Here is a 26,041-nt window from a genome sequence, read left to right as displayed (position 1 = left end):
ATTTTAATTACTCAAATTATGTTTATAGCATTTTGGAAATGAGAGTGATGGACATTTTTGGAACAAAACAGCCTTGCTAAAGCTAATTCCATTGCTAACATAAAATATAAATAAAAAAATTACAATAAAAAGATTTTAACAATTTTTGCATAACAAAAAATCAGCTTAATTGGAAATGATGCACAATAAAATATTGTTCAAAAGTGATATTTACCTATTTTTGTGTTCATACATTACATGTCTCATATTACACCTTAAGCACTCAAGTACTTTAATTTTTTAAACAAGTAATTTATATTTTAATTACTCAAATTATGTTTATAGCATTTTGGAAATGAGAGTGATGGACATTTTTGAAACAAAATAGCCTTGTTAACATAAAATATAAATAAAACAATTAATAATAAGACTTCAAAAGTGATATTTACCTATTTTTGTTTTCATACATTACATGTCTCATATTACACTTCAAGTACTCAAATACTTTAATTTTTGAAACAAGTAATTTATATGTTAATTACACTTTTTAAAATTGTAATTAAAAGTGCAAAATTGTTCATTGGTGGAAATGACATTACAACAAGTGGCAGTCTAAATTACCATAAAAACTGATAATAAACAATTTTCACATAAAATATATTCAATGCTGGATGTTCATTTAGCCTATGGTGTCTTTTATACTTTTTTATTATTATCATTATAATAATTGCCACATTGCAACAAATACACCTGTGCTAAATAAGACTTTAGTTTTTGTTCAAAAGTGATATTTACCTAATTTTTACCTAAAAATCCTAGTGTGTGACAGTACAAAACAATACAGTTTTTAAAAATTAAATAAGCAATATTTTTACTTTTATGATTTCCACAGCTTAATAAAGTCTGGGTCTAACATAAGGGTTAAACTAAATTTATAAATAAATAACAAATAAATCAAAATATTTCCAGGACTTCAATGTTTTATTTTGAAATTTATAAAATTAAAAAAAAAAAAAAAAAACAACCACTGGGGCAGAAAAAGTTCAAAAACTGACTGCTGTGGTATTATGCAACATAATATGTGACCCTGGACCACAAAACCAGTCTTAAGCAGCACGGGTATATTTGTAGCAATAGCCAAAAATACATTGGAACGGTCAAAATTACTGATTTTTATTTTATGCCAAAATCATTAGGATATTAAATAAAGATGTTCCATGAAGATATTTAGTAAATTTCCTACTGTAAATATATCAAAACTTAATTTGTGATTAGTAATATGCACTGCTAAGAACTTCATTTGGACAACTTTAAAGGCGATTTTCACAATATTTTGATTTTTTTGCACCCTCAGATTGCAGATTTTCAAATAGTTGTATCTTGACCAAATATTTTTCTATCCTAACAAGCTTATTTATACAGCCTTCAGATAATGTATAAATCTTAATTTCAAAAATTGACATTACCATTCATTTACATCAGCACTCCTACCCAAGGCCATTTGAGGGACAAGTTGTAAGGCCACAGCAGCAGGAAATAAAGTGTGGAAAGATAGAATAAGAAAGAGGGATTAGGACCTCCTGGTTGTGCGCTTCCTTCTATTGTTCTCTTGATAGCTCACACTCAGACCGAAACCGGGCAAAAACCGGGCAAAAACTGAGCCGCCATATAGAAAGTGGTGATTTTTACCTTCAAGGCTACTTCTACAGCTGCTTCTCACATAAATTCAGTATGAAATCCACTCAAAATATATTCATGCTAAACCTTCTGAAGGTGCCAAAACAAACACGTCTCCTAGATGCTGAAGTAGTGACGGAGCGCCTGAGCGCTTTCTGAGAGAAAACCACAAGAAGTGAGTAAGCAAGACAGAGAGCATGTGCCAGCAAACCCTAACAAACAATTGGAGACAAGCAACAGGAAAATGGGCAGATTCTAGAGGTTACATAATCACAAAAACCACACATTGAAAAATAATCTTTCTGCCTGAAAATGTGAGGACTTGCATTCACGATCAATTATATATGTATTTTTATCAATACAGCTTCCAGCTGGGAACAAAGTAAAACCAGACTGCTGCTCGTAAGTAAAAATTTAGGGCTAAATAAGGCTAAGAGGAACAACTGCCAAGCCAAACTGTTACTTTATCCTACCTGGAACTTTTTTTTCCTATTTTTCCTTTGTCTTCTTACTTGAAATGCATTTGAAATGAGTTAAAGTAAGGAAAAAGCCAGGAGAAGCACTCCGAAAGCTGAAAAAATGCCTTTTGGTTTCTTTTGTTTGAGTATTTCTTTCATTTTTCAAAATTCAGATAACTTTTGAACACTTCAATATTTTTTGAAAATAAGAAACAGCAACATTAATTGAGTGGCCATTGCTGCATCTTCATGTGTAATATTATTCAGGTATGTGTCACTACTAATGATCTTCTATTAAAGGCCATGTGAGTATTTCTCATGGATATCTGTGTATAAACACACACACACACACACACACAACAGTTTGATAAAAAATACAATACATCAGAAATATCGTTAAAAATGTATTGCAATTAACATTTCACATTATTATCAATGTTGAAAACACACACACATTATATACACACATTTACATTTAGTCATTTAGCGGACGCTTTTATCTAAAAGCGACTTACAATATATATACACTTCACTTTCATGACCTGATCTACTATATTTATGGATGCTAAATATATATTTAACTTCCATAAATAGTGCATATCAGATCACGAAAGTCAATTATTCGTATCTGTGTATTATTCGTAACACTGACTTTGTTTCTCAAGTTATTTGAGGAAATAAAACATAGATAACATTTTAGATAAATTGTCTTAAAACCAAACACTAACATCTTACATTAACATATTTTGTCTAAAGACAGCACAGTAAGGTTTACAAGGCCTTGTGAGTACAAAATCCATCTTTAGTTTTGCCCCACATGACCCCCGAGAGTCATGTTAATAAAATCAGCTTGTGATTATCTTGTGCCGACATTTACAAAAGGCCTGGAGAGGGCTGGAAAAAAGTCCATTATTGTTATCTACTCACAGTTATCAAAACCTGAACAGACCACAAACAATCTCACACCAGTGTACGCCCATATTTAAAGGTCACTGTAAGAAGAAGAGTGATTGAAATGACCACCAAACAATAAAGCACAACACTGTGACTAAACAAAAAGCCATTGAAGGAAAGCACACAGACTTTAGTTAGCTCTAAGAGCGAAAGAGAGAGAGTGCTAACTCTGTCATCAGTTTGGCTATGCCTCATTTATCTGAAACCTTTCACACATCTGTGGTAAAAAACCGCAGCACTTCGTGCACTTCAGAGACTTTTTAATAACAACCATAAAACCTCAGCTGCCACCGTGAAATAACATACAATAACGCATTCATGACACACACCTGATGCCGGTGTCACACGCATGTGTGTGTGCACGTCTCCCCCCTGAAGTGATGGCTTCTCGGCGGTCTGTAAGAATGGCAGAGAGCAATGTAGAGTCTCGGGACAACTCGATGCTTTGAGCGCCAAGCGCCCCCCTCTCTTGCTCTCCCTCTCTCCCCTTTTCCACTTCCCCTGCTTCCTTCCTCTCTTACTGGCTGCTTCTGAACAGCTCAGAGTCTGTGTGTGTGATGTAGGTGATTCAGATAGAGCAGCTGTGTGTACCGACTGATAGATCTAAAAGAGGGTGTAAGAGCCGTTGCGGTTTTCCAGCCACACCCGCTCCCACTGATTTTGCTGTTCGGAAACACAGTTGTCCAACCACCCATACAAAAAACAAACACACAAAACTCTGCCTCACTTGTCTTTCATTGCCTATTCTCATTTTCTGTTCTCGTTTTTACTGCTGTCATTTATCATCCACAGATGAAACATACCTTATACATAATTTTAAAAAATGCACTAAAAAGTGTACTAGTAGTGATAGGCCAATATATTGGCATGGTAATCTTAAAATCTGTTTACTTTGAGATTATCAGCACTAGTAGTGTCTGTCTGGTCCCTTTAAGGCAAATCAGTTCACTCTGCGGCCATGTTGGTGACAGACATACAAGTACAGCTCCAGTCGCTGGATTAGCAGACTGTGTATGCTAGATAAAAAAGTAATTAAAAAGTTAATTTCTCTTTCTGAGATGTAAAGATTATGTAAAATACACAAAACTATTTACAGCATAAATAATATTAAGAAATGCTTTTCTTTTGCTTTTGAGAAAAAATCAGCTTTGCCATCACAAAAATAAATTACTTTTTAAAATACAGGTGAAGTCAAAAGTTTACATACACCTTGCAGAATCTGCAAAATGTTAATTATTTTACCAAAATAAGAGGGATCATATAAAATGCATGCTATTTTTTATTTAGTACTGACCTGAATAATATTTATCACATAAAAAAATATTTACATGTAGTCCACAAGAGACAGTAGTTTCTTAAACAACAGTTTGAGAATAATAATAGAATTTATAAAAATGACCATACGCTTGATTTTTAATACTGTGTTGTTAAGTGAATGATCCACAGCTGTGTTTTTTTTTCCTTTAGTGATGGTTGTTCATAAGTCCTGAACAGTTAAACTGCCTGCTGTTCTTCAGGAAAAACCTTCAGGTCCCACAAATTCTTTGATTTTTCAACATTTTTGTGTATTTGAACCCTTTCCAGCAATGACTGTACAGTCTTGAGATCCATCTTTTCACAACTCAGGGACTCATATGTAACTATTATAGAAGGTTCAAATGCCACTGATGCTTCAGAAGGAAACACAATGCATTAATAGCCAGGGGGTGAAAACTTTTTGAATTTGTAGATCAGGGTAAATTTAACTTATTTTGTCTTCTGGGGAACATGTTAGTATCTTCTGTAGCTTCTGAAGGGCAGTACTAAATAAAAAAAAATGATATTTAAGGAAAATAAGAAAAATGTACACATCCTCATTCCGTTCAAAAGTTTTCACCCCCCCAGCTCTTAATGCATTCTGTTTCCTTCTGAAGCATCAGTGAGCATTTGAACCTTCTGTAATAGTTGCATATGAGTCTGCAGTGTGAAAAGATGGATCTCAAAATCATACAGTCATTGTTGAAAAGGGTTCAAATACACAAAAATGCTGAAAAACCAAAGAATTTGTGGGACCTGAAGGATTTTTCTGAAGAACAGCGGACAGTTTAACTGTTCAGAACAAACACGGAATTCATGATCAGTGTTAGGGGTAAGGCATTACAAGTAACGCAAGTTGCGTAATAATATTACTTTTTTCAAGTAACTAGTAAAGTAACGCATTACTTTTGAATTTCTAAGAAAATATCTGAGTTACTTTTTCAAATAAGTAACGCCAGTTACATTTTTCCCCATTTATTGATTGACAAGTTTCCTGTCAGGAAATTGGGAGTAAACATTATGTTACTGACTAAATGTGAACACGCTTTAATTCATCTCACTCACAAAAAACACATTCAGTATAAAAACTGAAATGCAAACTCAGAATATGACGCATGTACTGTAGCCTACGTTTTCGCTGTGTACACCCCTCATCACACCACAGCTGTTTCCTCCAGCTTAAAATGAAGCACATTAACGCATACTTTATAAAACGATCCTGTTGCCATTTTCATTTGAAAATTTAACTTTCAATTGTTTCTAGTGCATGTGGCAAAGAGGTTTGCATACTTCAGCTAAGGAAAGAGGCTTGTACTAGAGATGCAAACAGTAAAATTTTGTATTTGTACAGTAAACAGGTGTGTGTGAGATCAGAAAGACTTGTATTTGGCTTATTCAGTAATCAAATGTTATACCTATCTATACAATATAGTGGAATATTGCAATAAGCATAGCATACCACCCCTATTAGTCAATTTTATTTTATTTTATTTATTTATTTAATTTTTGTTATTATACCCTCATTGGGGGCTGAGCCCCCCTAAAATGAAAATCCTAGAATCGCCCCTGTTGAACATTATAAAACTTAGCTTTATTTACCGGCATTATTTATAAATGTAATAATTTTGTGCTTATTTGTGTTTAACCTAAACTACAAGTAGCGTTAATGTAGACTTACATACCAGTAGCCTATCTAAATATGATTTTATAATTTTATGCTATATTGACCTACTTCATTACCCTCCACTATAATGAGCAACAATAAACTACATTTTGGTACTTTATAATGCCTAGTCATACTTCTGTGGATATTTTGGTGAAAGTAACTCAAAAGTAACTTAAAAGTAGTGTAACTCATTACAATTCAGAGAAAGTAATATTGTAATGTAACTAATTACTTTTAAAACACAGTAACTAGTAATATATAATGTACAACAACAACAAAAATCATTCAGGTAACAACCCAGATAGCACACATACGTCTGCAAGATGTCTGCTAAAGATCACATGATCTGGAAATCATCTGCTGTGTACAAACATCTGACAGACATCTGTAAGATGTCAGTTTTATATACATTCTAAATCATAAACATCTTAAAGACATCTAATAGACGTCTATTTGACATCTGATAGGAAATGTCCAATAGACGTATTGCAGATGAGCAAACACTCTAAAAAATGAATGCAGGCGTCAAATAGATGTCTCCAAGATATATGTGTGCTATCAGGGGACACAGTATTAAGAATCAAATGTATATAAACTTTTGAACAGGGTCATTTTTATAAATTCAACTTCTCTTGTGGACTATATGTAAATGTCTTTTATGCGAGGTACCTTATTCAGGTCAGGTTAAAAAATAACATGCATTTTGTATGATCCCTCTTATTTTGCTAAAATAATTAACATTTTGCAGATTCTGCTAGGTTTATGTAAACTTTTGACTTCAACTGTATATTGTAATAATATTTTTACATTGTTACTGTATTTTGATCAAATTAATGCAGCCTTGATGAAGTAGAAGATTCACTACAAAAATGTGTCAAAGACTAAAACGGAAGAGAACAAACTGTTGAAGCTGTTTTTTTTTTCTTTGCGCACAAAAGGTATTCTCGTAACTTCATAAAATTATGGTCCAACCACTGACGTATGTCACATGGACTATTTTAACGATATCCTTACTATCTTTCTGGGCCTTGAACGTGGTAGTTGCGTGGTAGTAGTCTATGCAGGGTCAGAAAGCTCTCAGATTTCATCAAAAATATCTTAATTTGTGTTTTTTGGGTAGCCAATCCCTTTAAATGATGAGTAAATACAGTGGCGTCATATGAAAGACACGTCTCTGATCTTTTTCCTTCATTTCTCTCTTATATCTACACCAACTCTCTCCTGCCATCATCTGCTTCAGACTCTTCCCAGAGTACACCCCTGCAGGGGGCTAGGTCATGTGGTGTCAGGATATCCTACACAAAAACAGAGTCTTTGAAGCCTGCGGCTGAGCTTACTTTTACCAAATCCAGAATATTACAGTATCAAAACCCCCTTTCTTTTACTCTCTCCATACTTCCTCTCTTTCTTTGTCTGCGCTTTTTATAGCAGGCTGATGTAAGGCCTAATAATGTCCTACTTTATAAAATACTGTGCTTTATTAAAGTCCAAAGAACCTCAGAATGATAAAACAACAATGCGCAAACATACTAAACTCGAAATCTTTTATAACATGCCATCACTGAAAAACAAGACTATTAAAAAAAAAACTAAACAAAACAGCAAAGGATGTAACAGGTCAAATAAAACATGCCCCAGAGACAGCAATCTCTCAGAAACATGGGGAGACAGAAGTGCCATCATGAAGGACGTTTCCAACAGTTAAACGTCATTCTTATATCCATTTCCTGTTTTTACTCGACTCTGAATCCACAACAACTTCCTGTGGCTACGTCTCTCGGTCTTCCCTTATGAGGACTCGGATGTGTACGAGTATAAGTGTGATCTCACTGTGTGTCCCTCAGTGAATGATGGGAAGCACACAAGCATTTGAGAAATGTCCTGGGTTAATCATGGCATCAGTTTGTACCTTTTGACTGAACATTAGCCAACTATTAATATAAGACATCAATGTTATAGAATTATTTTAAACAGAATCTTTTTCTGCTCTGTGCTTTAGAAATGAAGCATATTACATTCAGATACAAACAGTATGATGATCCTATGTGCTTACCAAAAAAAACTGACATTTGGCTTTATTTCAAAGCATGTCGTCATTATACATGAATTCGCCTTAGGCAAGGAAGTTTCCGATACCTGATGCAGAGCTACAAAAAATGACTGTAATTTTACAGAGGTTATGCATTTTGACCTCTTTGTTCATCCAGAGTCTTAATTCTGGCTTGGTGACATCAGACGTCTCCTTTAAAGGAGTGAATGAGAGAACAGAGAGCTGTATTTGGCAAAACAGAGCAAACAAGCAGGAGAGAATTAGAGATCTTCGTGCTGACAGCCGGTACAGCATGAAATATGAGAGGTAATATAGGTTGTTTTCTCACTTGGTCCAATGTCAGTACCACTGGGACAAAGTTGTTATTTAAGGTTAATTATGTCATTTCTACCTATATTGGTGCCGCAAAACAGTATTTTAAACAATGACTGTTTCCAAAGGGTTTCATAAAACACTCCTAATGCCTTTCATTGGTCAGGGAAACACATAGCCACGCCCCCAAAATCCTAGTTTAACACCATTGGTTAAGCCAATGTTGCCGGGCAGGACTGGTCAGGATTTTTAAACAAACAGAAAAATGTTTTGATAGCGCCTCAGACAAGCAATGTTTCTGTGTTTCAAGAAATCAACCTACAAAGGTATTAGCTAGAAGTAAGAGATATAAGTATGATATTAGAGTATTTTAAAATCAAAATAATTACACACCTCTAACATAAAAAAAGAAAAGGAAAAAAATAAAGATTAAAATCATACTACCCACTGAAATTCATTGAACTTCCTGTAGAAATATTAATAGCTATATTAATAATTATTGTATCATTGTAATTTAATTTTACAAAATGAATTACAATATCTGTAATTTAGTTTTAAATTAACTCTAATCTAATTAAAAAATCTAATTAAATTCAAGTTAAAAATCTGTATTTTGTTCATGTGGCCAAGCACACACATGCAAAAACGTGTACGTTTACTTACTTATCTAAATGGGGACTTATATTGGCTTATATTGTTTTTATATATAGTTAGTTATACATACTATAACCTAACCTTAACCAACGCCAAACCCTTTACAGATAACTTTATTACTATCCTAAACTTTATTTACTTTAAAGAAGAAGTCTACTTCCAAAACAAAGATTTACAGATAATGTATTCACCTCTTTGTCATCCAAGATGTTCATGTCTTTCTTTCTTCAGTCGTAAAGAAATTATGTTTTTTTAAAGAAATCATTTCAGCATTTTTCTTCATATAATGGACTGATATGGTGTCCCGATTTTGAACTTCCAAAATGCAGTTTAAATGTGGCTTCAAACGATCCCAAATGCAGTTGTAAATGATCCCAGTAAATGATCCCAGTAAATGATCCCAGCCCAGACATTGAAAAGTATATAAATTTTATGAAAATAACTGATCGTTACACTAGATAAGACCCTTGTTTCTCGACTGGGATTGTTCACAACGGCATTTGGGATCATTTGAAGCGTTTTGAAGTTCAAAATCGGGGCACTATAGCAGTCCATTATATGGAGAAACATGTTCAAATTTTTTCCTCAAAAAACATAATTTCTTTACGACTGAAGAAAGAAAGACATGAACATCTTGGATGACAAGGGGGTGAGTACATTATATGTGAATCTTCGTTTTGGAAGTGGACTTTAATGTCTTGTTTTTTACAAACAGGATACCCTTATAAGGTTTTTTGGGAGGTCTTGTCAGGTTTAGCTCACTTATAGGTACAAATTTCTCCTTGAAATATGGGTACGTAGGCACATACACAACAGACATTTTCCTAGTAGCTGAGTATTATTGCTCCATCTGGTGGTAGAAGGCAATAGTGAGGCTTTACAATCCAAAATGTTCTGTGAACACTGATTTACTCCACTGTTCACTTCTTTTGTCCTTGAAAAATTTCAGGCAGCACATAAAGTTTTGAATGTGTACATCTCCTGAGACTGCTGTGCTACAGATGTGAGTTCAGGCTCTTCCCACACTCAGCGGTTAGGCAACACAGAGTGAGACGTAAAGCAGTGACAGAAGAGACAAAGCACAGACCTGCTGCAGAAGTTGAAATAATCCTTTCAATCATATTAACGGCTGAAAACGAGGTTGAGAACCTGTTATGGGAAAGTAACAAAAAATACGATATTATGAACAATGTCCAATGCTGTTTGGACACCGCTGACTTTCATTGTATGTACAAAAAGAGATTTTTTAAAACCTCATATTCCTCTGAAACAGGGGAAGTCTTAATAATTGATGACAATTTTCATTTTTGGGTGAACGATCAAATTAATAAGCTCATTTCATGGTTGTGAGCTTCTTGATGTCTTTAAAATTACTTTGTGAGGAAAATCCATTGCGACGGGATGCCAGGTTAACCTCAAGCCAGCAGATTAAATATATTGTTGAGCACTGAAAAGTAATTAACCTACTTTTCCAACTGAAATCAAGTCTTTGAAGCCAAGACATTGGCAACTCGGTGAAAGGGCGACGTTCTGGCGTCCTCATGAAGAAAGTGTCTGAAAGACACCATTATCCCATCTGCTAACCCATAATACTCTGTCCTGCTCCAGCTTAGTGTCTTTGTAAGCAGCACATTCATCTTTTACAACACAAATTACAGTCAGCTGCTAATGTCTGTGTTTATTATAGTGCAGTGACTGTTTAGTCTGTGTTTGTATAAGGGATGAGGATGGTCGACCTATTTCGCAACTTTGTCACACACACATTTACATGTGCACACGAGCATGCAAATGCACACATACATAAATTATCAATGCATATACACATATGCATACACTCACACACTCTAACACTGTACTAACATATTACAGATCCTGTTCTGTGTTGGTTTCGTGTGGAATTAAACTGTAATGGATCTGATTTTTCCACATACTAAAATAAAGACACATACCACTTCATATACACTCAAAAAAACAGCCAAACTTAAAGCTGAAGTGTGTATTTTCTCGCTTCTAGCTACAATTAGTTAGCAAACAGATAGCCCTGTCTCAAACTCATCCCATTGGTGGAGCCAGTACAGGATGTTATGTTGAAAGTGCCACAGAGTCACAGTATCACACTTTTCAGGGAAATGAATCTATGAATGGCTTACTTAATAAACCTGGCACTGTACATTACTCTGAATTACAAGAAAGAAAAAAAAACTCTATTCATAAAATAAACAGTCAGAATTGAGATACAAACTCAAAATTCTTACTTACTTTCATCCAATTCTGAGTTTACATCTGGCAGTTCTGACTTTTTTCCCCTCAGAATTCTGAGTTTACATCTGGCAATTCTGACTATTTTCTCCCTCAGAATTCTGAATTTACATCTGGCAATTCTGACATTTTTTTCCCCCTCAGAATTCTGAGTTTACATCTGGCAACTCTGACTTTTTTCCCTCAGAATTCCGTCTTTCTTCCCCTCAGAATTCTGAGTTTACATCTGGCAGTTCTGACTTTTTTCCCCTCAGAATTCTGAGTTTACTTCTGCCAATTCTGACTTTTTCCCCCCTCAGAATTCTGACTTTCTTCCCCTCAGAATTCTTAGTTTACGTCTGGCAATTCTGACTTTTTTCCCTCAGAATTCTGTCTTTCTTCCCCTCAGAATTCTGAGTTTACATCTGGCAGTTCTGACTTTTTCCCCTCAGAATTCTGAGTTTACTTCTGCCAATTCTGACTTTTTCCCCCCTCAGAATTCTGACTTTCTTCCCCTCAGAATTCTTAGTTTACGTCTGGCAATTCTGACTATTTTCTCCCTCAGAATTCTGAATTTACATCTGGCAATTCTGACTATTTTCTCCCTCAGAATTCTGAGTTTACATCTGGCAGTTCTGACTATTTTCTTCCTCAGAATTCTGAGTTTACATCTGGCAGTTCTGACTATTTTCTCCCTCAGAATTCTGAATTTACATCTGGCAATTCTGACTTTCTTCCCCTCAGAATTCTGAGTTTACATTTGGCAATTCTGACTATTTTCTCCCTCAGAATTCTGAATTTACATCTAGCAATTCTGACTTTCTTCCCCTTAGAATTCTGAGTTTACATCTGGCAGTTCTGACTATTTTCTCCCTCAGAATTCTGAGTTTACATCTGGCAGTTCTGACTATTTTCTCCCTCAGAATTCTGAATTTACATCTGGCAATTCTGACTTTCTTCCCCTCAGAATTCTGAGTTTACATTTGGCAATTCTGACTATTTTCTCCCTCAGAATTCTGAATTTACATCTAGCAATTCTGACTTTCTTCCCCTCAGAATTCTGAGTTTACATCTGGCAATTCTGACTATTTTCTCCCTCAGAATTCTGAGTTTACATCTGGCAGTTCTGACTATTTTCTCCCTCAGAATTCTGAGTTTACCTCTGGCAATTCTGACTTTCTTCCCCTCAGAATTCTGAGTTTACATCTGGCAATTGTGACCTTCTTTCCCTCGGTATTCTGACTATTTTCTCCCTCAGAATTCTGAGTTTACATCTGGCAGTTCTGACTATTTTCTCCCTCAGAATTCTGAGTTTACCTCTGGCAATTCTGACTTTCTTCCCCTCAGAATTCTGAGTTTACATCTGGCAATTCTGACTTTCTTCCCCTCAGAATTCTGAGTTTACATCTGGCAATTGTGACCTTCTTTCCCTCGGTATTCTGACTATTTTCCCCTCAGAATTCTAAGTTTACATCTGGCAATTGTGATTTTTTTCCCCCAGAATTATGACTTTCTGATTTTATTTCCCCTCACAATTCTGAGTTTACATCTGGCAATTGTGACCTTCTTTCCCTCGGTATTCTGACTATTTTCTCCCTCAGAATTCTGAGTTTACATCTGGCAATTCTGACTATTTTCCCCTCAGAATTCTAAGTTTACATCTGGCAATTGTGATTTTTTTCCCCCAGAATTATGACTTTCTGATTTTATTTCCCCTCAGAATTCTGAGTTTACATCTGGCAATTGTGACCTTCTTTCCCTCGGTATTCTGACTATTTTCCCCTCAGAATTCTAAGTTTACATCTGGCAATTGTGATTTTTTTCCCCCAGAATTATGACTTTCTGATTTTATTTCCCCTCACAATTCTGAGTTTACATCTGGCAATTGTGACCTTCTTTCCCTCGGTATTCTGACTATTTTCCCCTCAGAATTCTAAGTTTACATCTGGCAATTGTGATTTTTTTCCCCCAGAATTATGACTTTCTGATTTTATTTCCCCTCACAATTCTGAGTTTACATCTGGCAATTGTGACTTTTTTCTCTCGGTATTCTGACTTTTTTCCTCTCAGAATTCTGAGTTTACATCTGGCAATTCTGACTATTTTCCCCTCAGAATTCTGAGTTTACATCTGGCAATTGTGATTTTTTCCCCCCAGAGTTATGACTTTCTGATTTTATTTCCCCTCAGAATTCTGAGTTTACATCTGGCAATTGTGACTTTTTTCTCTCGGTATTCTGACTTTTTTCCTCTCAGAATTCTGAGTTTACATCTGGCAATTCTGACTATTTTCCCCTCAGAATTCTGAGTTTACATCTGGCAATTGTGATTTTTTTCCCCCAGAATTATGACTTTCTGATTTTATTTCCCCTCAGAATTCTGAATTTACATCTGGCAATTCTGACTTTTTTCCCCTCAGAATTCTGAGTTTACATCTGGCAATTCTGACATTTTTCCCCTCAGAATTCTGAGTTTACATCTGGCAATTGTGATTTTTTTCCCCCAGAATTATGACTTTCTGATTTTATTTCCCCTCAGAATTCTGAATTTACATCTGGCAATTCTGACTTTTTTCCCCTCAGAATTCTGAGTTTGCATCTGGCAATTGTGACATTTTTCCCCTCAGAATTCTGAGTTTACATCTGGCAATTGTGACTTTTTCCTCAGAATTATGACTTTCTGTTTTTATTTCCCCTCAGAATTCTTAGTTTACATCTGACAGTTCTGACTTTCTTCCCCTCAGAATTATGAGTTTACGCCTGGAAATTCTGACTTTTTTCTTGCAGTTGTAAGTTTTTATATCTTACAATTCTAAAAATGGAAAGTCAGGATTGGGAGATATAAATTCAGAACTGCGAGAAAAAAGTTCATTGTTAGGTGAAAAGTCACAATTACCTTTTTTATTTTTTATTTTTTTATCCTGTGGCTTCAACAAGCTTCCATAGCTAAAAGATAAATATTAATGTACTTAAAGCTGTCTCTGAGATAAGAGTATTTTAAAAGGGATAGTTCACCCAAAAATGAAAATTAGCCCATGATTTACTCACCCTCAAGCCATCCTAGGTGTATAAGACATTCATCTTTCAGACAAATACAATCGGTGTTATATAAAAAAAAATTCCTGGCTTTTCCAAGCTTTATAATGGTATTGAATGGTGGTAGAGATTTTGAAGTCCAAAAAAGTGCATCCATCCATCATAAAAATGTGCTCCACACAGCTCCAGGGGGTTAATAAAGGCCTTCTGAAGTGAATTGATGCATTTGTGTAAGAAATATATTCATATTTAAAAATGTATAAACCATAATCTCTATCTTCCGCTAACTGTCATACTCACGTTCACGAGAGAGTGGCATCTCAGCGGATGACGTAGGATGCAGGTGTAGCATATGCTAGTATTGCGAAAACCCAGTTTTGTTTACAGCAAAAGAAAACCAGTCTCCTCTTGGCTTATATAGAAATCCTCTGACATTATTCTTTACAAATGTTCTTCTAATTCGTGACCGGTGTTTTGTTTTGCTCTCTCCTCTAAGTTTCCACATTCATCACTTCTCACTGGAGCTTACACTACGCCTGCCCTACATCCTGCATCATCCGCTGGAACGCTACTCTCTCGTGATCAGGCATTCAACAGTTAGTGGAAGCTAGAGATTACAGTTTATAAAGTTTTAAATATGGATATTTCTCTTACACAAACCCATCGATTCACTTCAGAAGGCCTTTATTAACCCCCTGGAGCTGTTTGGTGCATTTTTTATGATGGATGGATGCACTTTATTTTGCCCCAAAATCTTGACCGCCATTCACTGCCATTACAAAGCTTGGAAGAGCCAGGCCATTTTTTTTCTAATAAAACTCTGATCGTATTCATCTGAAAGAAGAAAGACATATATACCTACGATTCCTTGTGAGTGAGTGATTCATAGGGGTTAATTTTATTTTTGGCTGAACTATCCCTTTAACATTGAAAAAAATACACAATTCACCTTTAAATACGGCTAGCAGAAAGAATAACTAAACATCAATAGCAAACTACAGTCATTAACTTTGTGTATCTTCACCTCTTGACCCCTTGCAGGAGACAGGAAGAGCAAACCTACATGAAACTTGTAGCGCACTAGAGACAAGCCACAAAGACCTCAAAACATAAACAAGCGCACAGACACACTTAAACTCTCCTTCGCTCTTTTTCAGCAGAAACCTTTTCAAATAAACAAGAGCCCCTCTCATCTTTCTATATTTTAAGGGTAATGACATAAGCGTGTTCCTGGTTCAGATAAAAACACTGGGTACATTAAGTTAAGTCTGGCTTCGATCAGAGAAGACTAGAAACAGACATGTTTACCCAGAGAGACTTTTCAAAAGCTTGCTAAAGTTCAGAGGACACTGGCAGAGTTGAGCTGACAGGAAATGTAGGACACCAAAAAAACAAGCAAACATCACTGCAATGTCCTATAATGAATCAGACATTCTCTGTGTAAACAGACTTTATCGGTTTCCTTTATCTGTATCCAGAGCTTGAAGAAGGCTGGTACTGGCAATTATTTTCACATACAAAAACTGTCAGTACTCTCATCTGTACCTGCTCAACAAGACAGTCTGCCTCATTGGTTTTACTAGACAAAAGACTGTTAGTTTCACAAACCTGGTTTGATAATCTCCATTATTTTGGCCAGTAATCACTCCATTCAGATATGAGTTGTTTTTATGTGATGTTTAGAGCTGGGTAATAGACCAGCATGCATTCAAAGTGGTTAAAATTCTACACTTTAATATATTCAGAGTCAATATATTCAAATTATCTGAACTGTCTGATTTATGTCTCTCTATATACACAAACGAAGGGAATACTGGCATGTTTTTAACCAACGACTGTATCCAATACATCAGTATCCATATTACTGTGGCTGCATTGCAGTTGACGATTTTAAAGGTAAAGGAACACCTGTTAAAATACAAAAGTGAAAAGTGTTGGTAATGAATAGGCACCAGGCTTGCCAGTAAAAAAAAATGGGAGTGACTGACGTTTAAAAGAAAGAGGGGCACAGGGAGGAATACACTGGCTTTTAAGTCAAACCAGTTTGGCAATGGTTCTAATACAATAAACAGCAATAAAAAACAGAGAAGGCATAGGAAGAGAGACAGTGTGTACAAAGGGAGAGAGGGAGAGAAAGACAGGAAGGGAGAGATATTTTGTGTAGGTGTGTTTATGTGCGAACAGCCTTATATACCCTACACGCGAGCAGTAATCTCACTTTTCCATGCCTGCGTCCCCAGACTCCCAGAAGGCTGATGAAATGTCGCCTATAACATCATATCCGCCCTCTCGCCACTGAACTTTCGACAGCACAAAGACAAACAAAACTTTTGTTTTTCCTGTCAGGTCCCTAAGCGCACATGCTAACAAATGATTATAGTGCTGGAATATTCCATGTGATAAATGCAACTGGCATACTTGGGATTTTTTGTCCATAAGAGTCCACGAAAACACATTTACAAGCTTGAGTCACCCCTACAGGGTTTCCCTGTGCCATGTGACACATTCTGACAGCTCACCTTGGAAGCAAGCCGTCGATCGGGACAGTTGGGATGCTGACACAAGATGCCGGTTTTCTCCTCCTGTGCAGGCTTCTCACCTGAAACAACATACAAATAAAGGTTAAAGATCAACCACTACATACACGTTGTAGGCCAAATTGGCCTGGTTTTTGAGGAAAACATTTCAGGAATTATCTCCATTTAGTGGACTTCAATGGTGCCTGCGAGTTTGAACGTCCAAAATGCAGTTTCAGTGCAGCTTCAAAGGGCTCTAAGCGATCCCAGCCGAGGAATAAGGGTCTTAACTAGCAAAACGATCAGTCATTTTCTAAAAAAAAAATAAAAATGTATATACTTTTTAACCTTAAATGGTTGTCTTGTCTAGCTCTGTGATGCACATGCGTACTCGGTGTAATCCGGGTCAATACAGTTAGAGTGGGTTGAAAAACTCCCATCTCATTTTCTCCTCCAACTTCAAAATCATCCTTCATCGCTGTTTTACCTTTTTTCGTAAAGGTCGTTTGACCTTCTTTGCATTTTCACTTTGTAAACACTGGTTCGGTACTTCTGCAGCAATGTAGGACGATTTTAAAGTTGGAGGAGAAAATGGGATGGGAGTTTTTCGACATACCCTAACTGTATAAAACCAGAATGCACCGATTTCAGATGCTAGACAAGCTAGACAAGATGAGCATTTGAAGTAAAAAGTATATAATTTGTACTTTTTTTTAGAAAATGACATTGTTTCACTAGATAAGACCCTTATTCCTCGGCTGGGATCATTTAGAGTACTTTGAAGCTGTATTTAAACTGCATTTTGGACGTTCAAACTCACAGGCACAACTGAAGTCCGCTATATGGAGGTAATTCCTGAAATGTTTTCCTCAAAAAACATAATTTCTTTACTACTGAAGAAAGGCATTAACATCTTGGATGACAATGGGGTGAGTACATTATCTGTACACATTTGTTCTGGAAGTGAACTTCTCCTTTAAGCATAAATTACACAGTCCTCAAATGTGAATTTTCAAACTGCTCTTTGAAAATGTTTGCTGTTAGCAAGTTGCTACATAGTCATGTATATTTTACATTTACATAGCACCTTTTACAATGAAACAAACTAAAACATTATAAAAACCCATTAGTAATACTAAAGAAACTTTGAAAATGCTACCAACTGAACAGCTCTCTATGGAAGCATCGAGTATCGAGAGTAATATAAAGAAGATGAATGAAGGAAATAAATATGATTGAGACATTTCGTACCAGGGTACCATGGAGAGACTCTTGTGAACACAGTGAGCCTGTGGAGGTTATGTCCTTGGGCATGAGCCAAAAGACATAACAGCAATATGGGACACAAAAGAAGAGGCAGCTGGAGGATATGTAGGAGGGAGCGTTTGAAAAATGACTCAATCAACAACTGAAAAGCCACAAAGAAGAGCTGGTGATACAGTAAGCGACAACTCAACTACTTAACTGCATAATATGCTGATACGCCACATTATAACATATACAGTATAAGTTTATTTAGCCATGAAATCCCTTCCTTAAAGGGAATCTCAGGTATTAAGACTTGCATGGCTTAAAATAACATAAATTATGTCTCTTACTAGTAGAAAAACCATGAAAGATTTATGTTATTTAAAATCCACATTGTTTTAGACATACTTTGGACTATGGGGGTGCCATTATTTTGATTACGTGGTTGAGCTACTGACGCTACCTGTTGCTATTTTTACCGCAACACAACTCTGAAAATAAAACACTGACACGATGCCACATTGTAAGGCTTTTGGTTGTAATTTTCAGTCGGAGGGCAACAAGAGAAGTGATGTGAGCCCTCACTGCTTTTCGTAGCGATAAGAGGAGGAGAAAAGAATAAGTAGATGCCTGTGGACGAACAAAACGTCCTAAATACCCACATTTTTGTTCTCTCCTCTTCAGTACCTCTTCAGCCTTTGAGGCTTTTAGTAGACTACAGCTACTGAAAGAGCTTACAAATGGCAGAGACGAGAAACGCTAGATTCCATCCTTGCAGGATGTAAACATGCTGACGCTGGTCACGACGCCGCAGCCACTGAAGGAGTTTCTCAGCACAGATTTCACTTGATATTATGGGGCGTTTAGACTCATTGTGGGGAAAACTGCATTTGGTTTAAGCCACTTATATTCATTGCCACATGTAAGCTCTTTTAGTAGCTGTGGTCATCATATCAGTATTTTATTTCTTGAGTTGTGTTATGGTAAAAATAGCAACAGGTAGTGTCCGTAGCTCAACAAGTGCAATCATTTAACATCATCAAAATAATGGCGATCCCCATAATCCAAAATATGTATAAAACAATGTGGATATTTTAAATAATGTAAATTTTTCATGGGTTTTCTACTACATATTTCAAGCCATGTTGTCAAGTGGATAAAGACTATTGACTACCAGCGTACTAGGGATAGATTATTTAAAATGGCAAATAAATGTTACGCTTTGAGAGATGGATTGACAAAAACTGAAAGACTGACAGTAACACAAAAAGGAAAAGAAAGAGGAAAAGGAGAGAAAAACAGACAGAGCGAAAAAAGTTGGCGGAAATCTGAGATTTCCAGACATTACAAGTTTGCTGGCAGACTGGCTGATTTTCCCTTCTGTGATGGCAGTGATATTCCACTTACCTAGAAACCCACAGGTTTTAATGTGAAAAAAGCGCATGATATTTTCATCAATTTTGCCCCCATTCTCCATTCTAGCAATGCTACCACTTCAAAACCAGGCAAACAGAAGCCATCGATGTTTACAGAGTACAGATGACCACATAGACAAGAAACCAAATCTGACTTTTTGAATATATTATAACTTTATTTAATTTGTGTACTATCAACTACAACTTTGAACAGTTTTCCAATTCCTTTTTTTCCTCTAAACCACCATGAACAAATATCATTTGCACCATATCTTCAACCACCATTTATTCTGTGGTGAAATGGCTTTTTAAACATTTTGTTTAATTTGGAAAAGTTTTATCAGGGGCAAATTTTGGTTGTGGGGGAAATGACGCCACAACTGAGAGAGTGATAATATGTGTAACAATTTATACGTCTGGGTCTAGGATAAGTGTAAAGCCTTAAAAACTAAGCATTAAACCCATTATAGCAAAATAAAAGTGTCAGAGGTTGATGAAACACTCATACACCATGGTATTAGATACACAGTGCCTGCTTCATCCAACATCATGAAAGCATAACATCACCATATAGGCCAAGTCAGACTCTAGATATTATCCTCTACACTGCTCACATTCCATCTCCATACTCGCTTCAATCTCTCCATGAAGAATATTCCATTTCTCCTTCTTTAGTCAGAGAGGCAGAGGGCACCTCCTAAGAAATCCTCTATGTAAGGAATGTGCAGAATGCCAGGGATCTGTTTTTCATGCCCCTCTGTTTACCCAGTCGTTTGCCGAAGTTCCCAAGAAGCGTTAAGCACATCTACTGTCTCAAGTGCTAGAGCGGAAATATTTTTCTTTGATACTCATTTCCTACTCATCCACTGGAGAAACACCAACCTGATACCATGGATGCCAGTATATGAACTGGAAGTTCTGAAAATGTCAAAACATTACCAGCTGTAAGACTGGCAGGGGAGCTGTCACTGATTCTTTGTTCCTGGCTAACTAATCTTCTTGCGTTTTGGGCTTAAATGAGATTAGGTGATAGAGCCCAACATAGCAACACTGGCTCAACTGATGCTGTGAGTTCAGGGAGGCACAACCTGCTTACATAACCATAACAGATGGGTGGAAACCTATTTTAAAACAGTCATTTTCACAAATTCTATTTGGTGCCACTTGAGGCACAGAAATGAAACACAACTGCTACATTTTCCCCCAAGCTTTAAAAGGAATCTAAAGATGCAGGCAATAAGAAAAGGCCATTTGTTTGACTACAAAGACTGAAAGAGGGATAGAGTGAGTGATTAGGCAGACAAAATACTTCCAGAGGCAAAGGTCATTCTAAGTGGGTCCTAATTGGGGCATTAGCACACAGATCAAACAGTAAGGGTAGAATGGACAAGCTAAAACTCATTTTCTTTTTCTGCACTTCGGTGTCACAGTGGACTCTAAAACCTTCTGACTACTTAGTGAAAACCAAACATGTGGTTCTCCACACAAAGCCCAAAAAAGCCACTTTGTTTCACACAGTTCACTCCAAAAAATTAAACTCTATCTTTTTTTCCACCGCTGTGTCTTGCAAAACCTGATGACTGACTTTTTGTCCATGGAACACAAAAGGAGTTATTTATAGCACAATGTTCTTTGTTGTTGCTGCTTCCACACAATGAAAGTATATGGTGACCACTGATCTTCTAGGCCAGATATTTTGCAAGTAACTACAATTTCAGCCAGTTCCTCACACAAAACTCTCATATGACTTCAGAAGATTGTGCATATGTTGTTTGTACTACATTTATGATAGTTTTATTACAGGTCTTGGTCCACTTTCATTATGGAATAGAGCAGCATGGAGAATTTGCTAAGTATCTCATATCTCATCAGTTTTTCCACAGAAGAAAGAAAGTCATGCATGTTTTGAAATGACATGAAGGTGAGTAAATGATGACAACATATACTAGTCATTCAATGAAAATGCATTTGGCTGTATGAAGACACATGGCATGGGAATATGGTATAATGCATAGCCTATCCATCTTAAACTTTATGTAATATCTTCAAAAAAATACAAACGTTAAAAACAATTCCTCAGTTTACCTATAAAGGTACAAACAGGTAATGATTCAACCGAACTGTCTCACATTGTTTGCCATTCATTTAAAAACTCTTACCACAAGACTTCTGGGTAATGTCCATGAGGGAGGTCCAGGTGTACTTCTCCACCCCCAGCTCACTCTGTGTACATGGCAGAGTTTCCAGTTCATAAGAGCCATGCCGTCGCCAATAGAACATTGTGCCTCACAATCCAAGCGCAAACCGATAAATCTAACACGGCATCTCACTTGTGAAGATCAAGATGATGTTCTTTACACCTTGAACCAAACATCAATATTTTAAATATTACTGCTCTTCATGTTTCCCCATGTTACAGAACGTACTAAAACTTGAGTGAGTTCTCTTATGGAGAAAAGTTCTCAGAATACTGGATTTCTCTAAAGTTTCCAGGCAGGGTGCTTTGGACTTTGTGAGCCAATATGTGAAGGGGAAAAAAGAGGGGGGGCTTGACCCACACAGCACGCCAGACAAGCGATGCATTCATCCACATGTGAAGTGCATGCTGGGATGTGAGGGAGATTTGGACCTGTGACTTTTCAGAATGGCAAGAGATACAAAGCTGCCTTTTGAGATGTCCACCTACTTGTAGCCCACAAACGCGATGCATCTCCATGTGGTTACAGTATCATATAGAGCAATGATTTAGAAATCACTCGGTTCACAGACGCTCAAGTAGAGCAAGTAATGGAGGACGAACGACTTTCAAAAGCAGGTTTAGAGTTTTGAAAGTGAGAAAGGGTTAAGATAAAGATTAAGAGAATAGCTGCAAGAGTTCGCGAGTGCCCTCCAGAGTTCCCACAATTTCTAATTTTGCACTAACAAATTAGAGAGTAGCATGGGAGAGTCTTAGCTGTCGGGATCCAACATTTCCAGCCATATGGTAGTGATTTGGAGCAGTGTGACGTGCAGGGGTTAGTTTTAATGACCAGGCTTCCAGTGGCAGTCAAGCCAATACGCCGCAGTCTCAGACTCTGTCAGCTCAATCATTCGCTGGGACATGAACAAAAAACAAAGCTCTTTTGATCTTCACCTAAACATTTCTCTTTGCAAGCTGGTGTACGACAACACCTTTTATATTTACAGCTTGCTTCATCTGGCTATTACATGAAATAATTACAGTTGAACATTATCACTGAGGCATACTAGTGTGGTTTTGTTTCTGCTGTCTGGTGTACTGTTGTTCAGTCGAGATGCAAAAGAGTTTCAATTAAGACTAAGACTGTCATTTAATTTAATCTCAATTTTTATCTCAAATTAATCATACAATCTCTCTCATATAAGCAAGCAAATAAAGATATATATAACCAGATGTTCTATATTTATATTTTTTTTAAAGAAGTCTCTTCTGCTCACCAAGCTTGCATTTATTTGATCCAAAGTACAGCAAAACCAGTAAAATTTTGAAATATTTTTACTATTTAAAATAACATATTAAAATTTAATTTATTCCTGTGATTTCAAAGCTGAATTTTTAGCATCATTACTCCAGTCACATGATCCTTCTGAAATCATTCTAATATTCTGATTTGCTGCTTAAAAACATTTATTATTACTATTATTGTTGTTGTTGTTGTTGTTGTTGTTGAAAACAGCCGAGTAGAATTTTTTTTTCAAGTTTCTTTGATGAATAGAAACTTAGTATAAATAAAGTATAAATAAAGTATAAATCTTTTGTAACATCATAAATGTCTTTATCATCATTTTTGATCAATTTAAAGCATCCATGCTAAATAAAAGTATTAATTTCTATAATTAAAAAAAATAAATAAATAAATAAATAAATTATACTGACTCCAAGCTTTTGAATGGTATAGTGTATAATGTTACAAAAGCTTTATATTTCAGATATATGCTGATCTTTGGATCTTTCTATTCATCAAAGAATCCAAAAAAAAAATGTACTAACCTGTTTTAAATATTAATGATAATAAATAACAACAACAATAATAATAATAATAATAATAATTTTTGAACAGCAAATCAGAATATTAAATGATTTCTGAATGATCATGTGACACTGAATTACTGGAGTAATGATGCTGAAAATTCAGCTTTGATCACAGGAATAAATGACATTTTAAAAATATATTCAAATAGAAAACAGTTATTTTAAATAGTTAAAAATATTTAAAAACTTTTACTGTTTTTGCTGTACTTAGTATCAAATTAATCCAGGCTTTGTGAGCAGAAGAGACTTCTTTAAAAAAACAAATTATTAGCACTCCAAGTGAGATTGTAAAATAACACAGTATTATTAATTTGTTTAAAAGCTAATGATCATGGCATACCACACCCAACTTTTGTTTGCAGCTTTGCATTCTGCTGGTCATAATGCTATCTTCAGCTCACAATTCTCAGCATGAAAAGCATATGTTACCACCAGCATGCTGGCCACACATGAAAGAACACTGTGGTGTGACAGCTACTACAGTCAATTATAATAACTAGGCTAATCCTCTGATCTGTGATTCCCCTGACATTGTTTATCTTTGTTTAAAACACTAGCATTAGGACAGTCATGCACATGGCGAACAGGCCAGTCGATCTAAAAGCAGTAATGGGCTTGGTTTGGAGGCTAGATGGCAAATTAGTCAGCCAAGTGACAGTTCTCAAATAGACAAGACAGTTCCGTGCAACGGCTCCTATACAAAATCAAGTAAACAAGTCTATATTACTGGTGTTCTTCATCATAAATTCAAACACTTAGACTATATTTGACATTATTTTAAGAAATACCACTCAATAGCTTCACTGATAAACTGTGAGCTTCATAAAAAGCCCCGTTTGTTAGTTTGAAGTTCGAATTTAATAACCGTGGCCCCGGACCTCACAGACAGAACATAAGAGGAATTCCTTCGGTTGGAAGAGTCACTTTGTTTCCACTGTCAAACTAGGTTTTATAAGGATTTCAAACTATTTATTTTTGCCAAAAAGAATATAAAATAATGATCTTATGGTCAATCTTGTTAAAAAAAAAAAATTATAATTAACCAGTTGCACATTATAGAGTTCCTTTGGTAAAAGAGTGCATGTAAATAAATACAAAATATACATGGGTATAATCTTTAAATAGAATAATATTAATACTAACCTCTAATTATAATTTTCACCCTTTATGATTTAGAATCAGTTCCCAATTTCTGTAAACATCAGCTGCTCTAAATATTATCTGGATAAAGAGTTTATAAAGGGATTTCAAAGTTTTTTTCAAAATTTCTTATCACTCTATCACAGCATCATATATATATTTTTAACTTTCCATGTTTTTGCAAAGTAAATGCAATCTCTGTTGAAACAGAGCTGTTCACTGTTGATACAGAGTGGATCATATTTCCTTATGATAAGCCAGTAGAGGTAAAGCACAGAGCCGTCTGTCTACCTGTCACAACTTAAACACAATTTAGCCCAAATCTAATTCTGAGGAATGAGAATAGCCAAAACCAGGAGCGGAAGTGAAAATCTGGATTTACATTGCTATAAAAGGAAATAATCCTTAACAGACAGACAAACTTACAGTAAGTAAAAGTTCAACAGAATTCAGACTATTTTCAGTTAAGTCAGCCAAATATAACTGTACAGAGTCTGGCTATTTTAGGGTCAGAATGTTCTACTGAAATTACTCAGGCATTACACTATTTATCATACTACTATAATGATTTCGCAACATCTTTAAAGTTTGATATCTTCAGTCATTCATTCTCATCAAACTTATGACATGAAGGTGAGCAAATAGACTTAATTAAGGATGAACTATCCCTTTAAGGGATAAGTTCATAAAAACTTATCCCTGTTTTTACCTTAGTTGTCATTATTGCCTCACAAAAAAGCACAATATACAGGTACACCTCACATCTTTTTTAATTAATCGCAGCCGGTAACACGTAAAGCAAAATTCCACTTACTTAGTCGTAAACGAAGCCCAAGCCAGCTCTTGGGTGGCGATCCGTATCGATGCATTATGTGCTGTTAACCATGTGGCTTAATTTCCAAGTTCGGCGTATTCATGTGTTGTTCTCAATGATGAGACACCCGACCATACCGTCCGCTGAGTATCAGCTGTAGAGCAGACCTGGGCTCTGACGCGCTTTTGGCAGTCCTCCAAAAAACAAGCGTCGGACAATACACTTGAACTAAGTTTGATATTGTTGACATGTACGTCCGTGTATAATCTGTAATGGCCCCTCTAGTATAGCGCAAAACTTTTAAGTTACTTTAAAATATCTCATCTGTATGCTTGACTGACGTCCTGAGTGCTTCACCTTGCGTGCGCTGCGGAGACACAAAAGGACCTGTTGACTGTGTCGTTGACGCACGAAGTTTTTGTCTCTTTTCTGGCCTCAAGGTTTACTGAAACTTATTGAATTGCGTTGTAAGAACATGGCATATCCTCTTTCAAAGTCAACATGACATCTTTTTAGCACACACAGCTTTGTGTCATGTT

General features: G+C 36.0%; 1 protein-coding gene across 3 annotated transcripts in view; it reads right to left on the bottom strand.

The window, feature by feature from the left end:
- plekhg5a (pleckstrin homology domain containing, family G (with RhoGef domain) member 5a) overlaps nt 1-25,772 on the bottom strand; it is a 53,414-nt gene extending 27,642 nt beyond the window's left edge. Inside the window, exons 1-2 of one of the 3 annotated variants that reach the window (XM_051123018.1) lie at nt 25,503-25,772; nt 16,838-16,917 (exon numbers count right to left, since the gene is read on the bottom strand). In XM_051123018.1, the coding sequence (XP_050978975.1) occupies nt 16,838-16,917; nt 25,503-25,557 (135 nt within the window). In that variant the 5' untranslated portion in view covers nt 25,558-25,772. Of the gene's footprint in view, nt 1-3,397; nt 3,596-16,837; nt 16,918-21,656; nt 21,674-25,502 lie in introns of those variants that run through there. The other 2 variants (XM_051123017.1, XM_051123019.1) reach the window with 2 other exon arrangements.
- Between the last annotated feature and the right edge of the window lie 269 nt (nt 25,773-26,041).

The sequence above is a fragment of the Labeo rohita genome, chromosome 11, assembly GCF_022985175.1.
Source record: "Labeo rohita strain BAU-BD-2019 chromosome 11, IGBB_LRoh.1.0, whole genome shotgun sequence".
NCBI classification, from domain to species: Eukaryota; Metazoa; Chordata; class Actinopteri; order Cypriniformes; family Cyprinidae; genus Labeo; species Labeo rohita.
The sequence above is the reverse complement of the archived record's forward strand: the minus strand, read 5'-3'. Positions and strand labels throughout refer to the sequence as shown.